This window comes from Anastrepha ludens, chromosome 2, assembly GCF_028408465.1.
Source record: "Anastrepha ludens isolate Willacy chromosome 2, idAnaLude1.1, whole genome shotgun sequence".
Taxonomy (NCBI): Eukaryota; Metazoa; Arthropoda; class Insecta; order Diptera; family Tephritidae; genus Anastrepha; species Anastrepha ludens.
Window position 1 is genome coordinate 36,630,752 of NC_071498.1, and position 5,435 is coordinate 36,636,186.

Consider the following 5,435-nt stretch of genomic DNA (forward strand, 5'->3'; position numbering starts at 1 on the left):
CTGTTAATTTCTTGCAGTGAGTCGGCAAAATACACAGAAGTCTGTGTAATTCTGTTATTTTTTGTTGGATCATGAGACTCGGCCAATTGGAATGCTCGCAATATATACAAATGTACTATTCAGTGATTCTTTTGTAATTGGTAATTCTTGCGAAATAACCATGAAAGTGCTAACACAAAACAGACTACTACAATACTAAGACCGTAAATGCGTGCATACAAAATCTGTTGATAACAATGAAATCGAATAATTACCGCTAAGTGAATGCGGTTAAAACGCTTTTATATGCTAACACATTAAGTCAATAACACCTTCGCGATAATAAAAGATGCTTTAAGTACATTTAACCCCAAAAATGAACGGCTGCATACATACACACACACACATACATAGTTAGTGCAACAACACACGCCATTTGGCTTTTGACTGCATTTGAAGCTTTTTATTAGCCCGCAATAATGCACTGGGTTGGTAAAAGACCGTAAAAAAATATTCGACTACGTAGCAGCAAAACCAGATGGCCAACAGTCACCAGCAGGCAACCAACCAGTCAACCAGCCACCTCACTACTCAAAATGTGCCACCGCTGTTGTGGGAACAAAGAGTTGCAAACAATTTTATCGCTTTTGCTGTTATTGTTGCTGGGCATTAGTGGTGTTTTCGCTACGCTAAGTCCACCCAGGCGGGACGAGAGAAAAGCTGAGAAAGTGTTGTCCCGCAAAAGGCGTTATGTAGCCTTCCCGGATGGTTCATCTTTGGCGGTAAGTAGAGTAAACAAAAAACAAAAACAAAAAAAAAAAACGCTTTTATCTGGTTATAACTGATAAAAAGTGTACAAGTACAAAGTACAAAAAATATGACAACCAATGGCAGTTTTACAACAGCTTTTTAATTGCATGCGATAATTAATTTCAAGGCATCCATTTGTTTGACGATCGGTGTTATTGGCAATCCCAACGTGAATTTTCTAAGTTGGGCAGAAAATTGGGGTGTCGCCTATGATCTACCCAATTATACTTGGGTTAAGGAACAAACGCGTGGCTTCAAAAAGGACGAGGATATAAAGAAGGCAAAAGCGGTGGTGATGCGGCGTTCGAGACGCGATTTGTTTGGCAAATTGGAAACAATTATGGAAAAGTGAGTAAGTAAAGAGTGAGCATAAGAAATAAGTGTGCGTAGCGTACCATTAGCGTTTTATTTTTAGTTCCCTTGCTTGAATCATCCAGCGTCTTTGCCTAACCGTAGCAAGACTTCAGTGTTCATCAGTGTTCGCTAATTCGTTAAAGTATATTAGACAATGGATCGCACAGGCATTTTACTAGTATACACGCTGCTGGATGATTAAGGGAGGTGGTAACAATGTAATATCTGAGCAAAATTTTTATTAAATATTCAATGCAAAATATTGAAAATGAAGCAAGACACTCATCCGAAACAAAAAACTCAAAATTTGTCAAAAGAGGTGTTTTTTTTACCTACCTGTTATTGAAAGTTTAATAATAAAAAAAAAAACCAAAAAAATGGATAAGGATAGTCGGATCAAATATAAACATCACGAGCCTGGGTCGCGATTGAATGTTGGTTTCTATCTGTACGCCAGCAGAGCTAGTCACGAGTCTCATAATTGCTGTTACAACGTAGTTTATATTATTCTGATCTGTTCACCACGCGTTGACGCGTAACATTTGAGCCCGACTTTCGTGGAACAAGGCAAGGGGTTAAAATAAGTTCAGAAAATATGAAATGAATAACGAATGAATGAATAAATTTGGTGACGACGGCTTTAATTCGTGCATAACGACTATTTACATTATAAACAAATCTTGTAATATCCTCATTCGTAAGTGGACCTCGATCTAAGGGCTTTAAGTGTGCTTATTTTTGGGTGTTGGCCGAGCTCCTCCTCCTCTTTGTGGTGTGCGTCTTAATGTTGTTCCACAAATTAAGGGCCGACAGTTTTTAGCTGACTTCGAAAGGCAAATGGTTTTTTTATGAGGAGCTTTTTTATGGGGGGCGACCGCTACTTGACCATTCGAATTCGGGCACTACCAAATGAAAGTCACGCGCAACTCATTCGGCTACGACGGCCGCTATGTGATATTTCGATTTAGTCTGTCGCTTAGGTTATCTCTTCATCGTCTGCATGCTGGTACCGAAATAGGCCTTCGGTACTTCTGTTTCTATTTGTCTATTATCAGAAGTATTATCATTTAACATAGAGTTGAAAGTACAGTGTTTCCAATTTAAACTCCAAACACCCAAGCACGAAAACTAAACCAATTTTTTTGGTAGTTCTTCTTCCGTTTGATTTCCAGATAAGTACAGATGAGTACAAGTACTTTAATTTATTTATAGAAAAATAAGTTCTATGAAACTTTTAACTCTTCTAAAAAATTAAATTGAAAATGAAAAACTAAGTATGCAGCATTACAACATAAAATCCTTAGTTTCTCATACAAATGAAACTTTTCCTGGCTGACTTTTTCCGTCGCATGGTGTAATACTTGAGTAAGCTCTAAGTTTATAAACTAAATTTGAGTTGATGTGCTTTTCAACCACCACCAATCAATGTTTTTTTTTAGAACGGAGGATGTAGCTTTACTTTCAAGATAATCCCTTGAGCAAATTTAATTTTTAAACAACTAAATTTAATGAAATTTCTTAATTTCTTTTTCCATTTTCAGCATGGGCTTTAGTGGGCATGCCTGCATTGCACGTGCGCTGTGTGAAAGCTCCAAATATCTACATGACACTCGACAACAGCGGGGAAATATGATTACAGAAATCGTAAAGACGATATTTAGGTAAGTAATTTTTTCTTTGATCAAATATTCGAAAGTCCAAAGTCCTACTGGGGCCAGCATTTGCTTGCCAAGATTGCTGCACTGGAATCACACAATGTAGAAGGCTTTTTGGCTAAGAACCTATGCGGCTTCAGTGCGGCTATAAATAAACGAGTAACATGAATTAAAGTATATTATCATTTCCTCTCATTTTCAGTCTTCCTTCCGAACCAGTTTATGCTGATGAACCGGATGTTTTGCATCACTATGATCGGGTATATAAACGAGCCCGTCGTGAGGTGCTCGACTGCAGTGTTGAGCATGCGCAATGCCACTTTTCGCTGTTGGAATTGGCCTTTGGCAAATATTCTGTAGCTCCAACGAAACATGGTCCACATCTGCTGCAGAATTTACATAAAGAGCTTGAATTTATGTAATAGATATATTAAGGTAGACAATAAGTATGTAAAGAGGCGGTAAAAAGTATTCAAGCAATACCCATATTTTCAATTTGAAAATAAATGAATGTTGTCTAAGCTGTTACTCTAAAAAAAATTTAACTTTAAAAATAATAAAACTTACATAGATTTTTTTGTGGTTTATAAAAGTATTAATTTTGAATATTAATCTCATTATACAAATACAACAATTAAGTCTTCAAGTTAAACATAAAAAAACAGTAATGGTAAAAGTATACAAGACTGGATCATCAAGACAAAGCCGCAAAAGCATAGCAGTGGAGGAAAGTGCCAACGGCGCTCCGCGCTTATTTAAATCGATAGTACAGTCCATATAATTTAATGTTTGAAGACTATTTCATGCAAATGTTGACCGCGATTGCGATTCAAATGGTCCATCCGCTTAGTCCAATTTTGGCATACTTTTTCCAATATTTCGGCCGGTATCTCACATATAAATGCTTTAATGTTGTCTTCCAATGCGTTAATTAAAGCAGGCTTGCGTTCTATCGCACGATCTGTGTGGCCAATTGACAGGTCCCGAACGTGAAATAAAGTTTTCACCGAATTCGCCTCTTGACAAGTCCATTGTTACGCGTGCTGTGTGGCATGTGGCACCGTCTTGCTGAAACCACATGTCATGCAAGTCAAACTCTTGCATTTTGGGCAAAAAAAGTTGGATATCATTTCACGGTAGCGCTCACCATTCACAGTTACGTTACGATTCGCAGCATCTTTGAAGAAGTACGGTCCAATGATACCTGCAGCCCATAAACGCACTAAACTGTGACCTTTTCTGTATACATTGGTATCTCTTGCAATTCTTCTGGTTGATCTTTACTTCAAAATCGACAATTCTGCTTATTTACGTACCCATTGATCCAAAAATGAGATTCGTCGCTGAACACAATTTTTCGATGAAAAAGAGGATCTTCGGCCAATTTTCCAAGAGCCCATTCACCAAAAATTCTGCGTTGCGGTAGGTCGTTCGGCTACAATTCTTGCACCAGCTGTTGAGTAATAGAGGCCCAATTGTTGCGAACGGCGACGAATCGATAATTGATGGTCCTCATTAACACTGGCCGATACAGCTGCGTTATTTTCTTCAGTTCGCGCTCTACGTAAGCGTGTTGGTGGTTTGATGTCCAATGATGTAAATTTGGTTCTAAATTTAGTTACAATAACTCGAATAGCCGCTTCAGTGGGTCGAACCAACTGACCATAAAATGGAAGAAGCGCGCGATAAACTTTCTTAACAGAACACGCATTTTTATAATAAAATTTAATGATTTGCAAGCGTTGTTCTTTTGTAAGACTATTCATTGTTAAATTATAGACCAAACTGAAGATGTTTGACAGTGAGACAAAACACGAAACATGGTTCAGCTGTTTAAACCAACTGTTTAAAAAGATAATAGCTAAAAAATCACACGTTATATTGATTGTTGACAGAGCCGTTGAGCCAAATATAAAAAAATAAAGAGCTGGGTGAATTTTAATTTTTATAAGAAATATTTAAAACTTATTACTTCTGTTCTATTATTTTTATTACTATTTTCATTTTTTTCATACAGCTTAAAGTTATAGTTTTCTTACAGTGATTTTTATATGATCTTAGCAATGCAGGGGAAATGAACTTTAATAATGCTTTTATTACGATTTTTTTTTTCAATTTTACATTAAAATTTGCCAAATCCGTTTCTCCGTTAAACTAAAGTTAATATTGTAATTTAATAAAGATTCTGCGTAAGATTTTTGGACCTTTGCACGTTAGCAACGGCGAATATCGAAGACGATGAGCTGTATGACATAGCGCAGCGAATAAAGATCCAGCGGCTACTTTGGCTGGGTCATGTCGTCCGAATGGATACAAACGCTCCGGCTTTGAAAGTATTCGATGCGAAGCTGGTGGTACCAGAGGAAGAGGAAGGCCTCATCTGCGTTGGAAAGATCAGGTGGAGAAGGACTTGGCTTCACTTGGTGTGTCCAAACGACTGGCGCGCTTTGTTAAACTCGGCCAAAATCGCGTAAGCGGTTATCGCGCCAATTAAGAAGAAGAAGAATTTAATAAAGTTTGCTTATTCACCAGGTTTATGGAAATTTTGTTAGAGACTGCGACTGGGGGTTAATGTTTTTGGTGTTTAACCATTTCATTGTCTCTTTTGAAGCAGGAAATGATGAAAGTTCTTGCTAA

The 5,435-nt window shown here is 37.4% G+C and overlaps 1 protein-coding gene across 1 annotated transcript; it reads left to right on the plus strand.

Annotated features, from left to right (window-relative positions):
• Nucleotides 1-538: 538 nt before the first annotated feature.
• LOC128857217 (uncharacterized) lies at nucleotides 539-3,269 on the plus strand. Its single transcript, XM_054092867.1, has 4 exons — nucleotides 539-761; nucleotides 917-1,137; nucleotides 2,685-2,804; nucleotides 3,001-3,269. Exons 1-4 carry the CDS (start codon nucleotides 576-578, stop codon nucleotides 3,218-3,220), a joined length of 747 nt encoding a protein of 248 aa, XP_053948842.1. The 5' UTR covers nucleotides 539-575; the 3' UTR covers nucleotides 3,221-3,269.
• The last annotated feature ends 2,166 nt before the right edge of the window (nucleotides 3,270-5,435 follow it).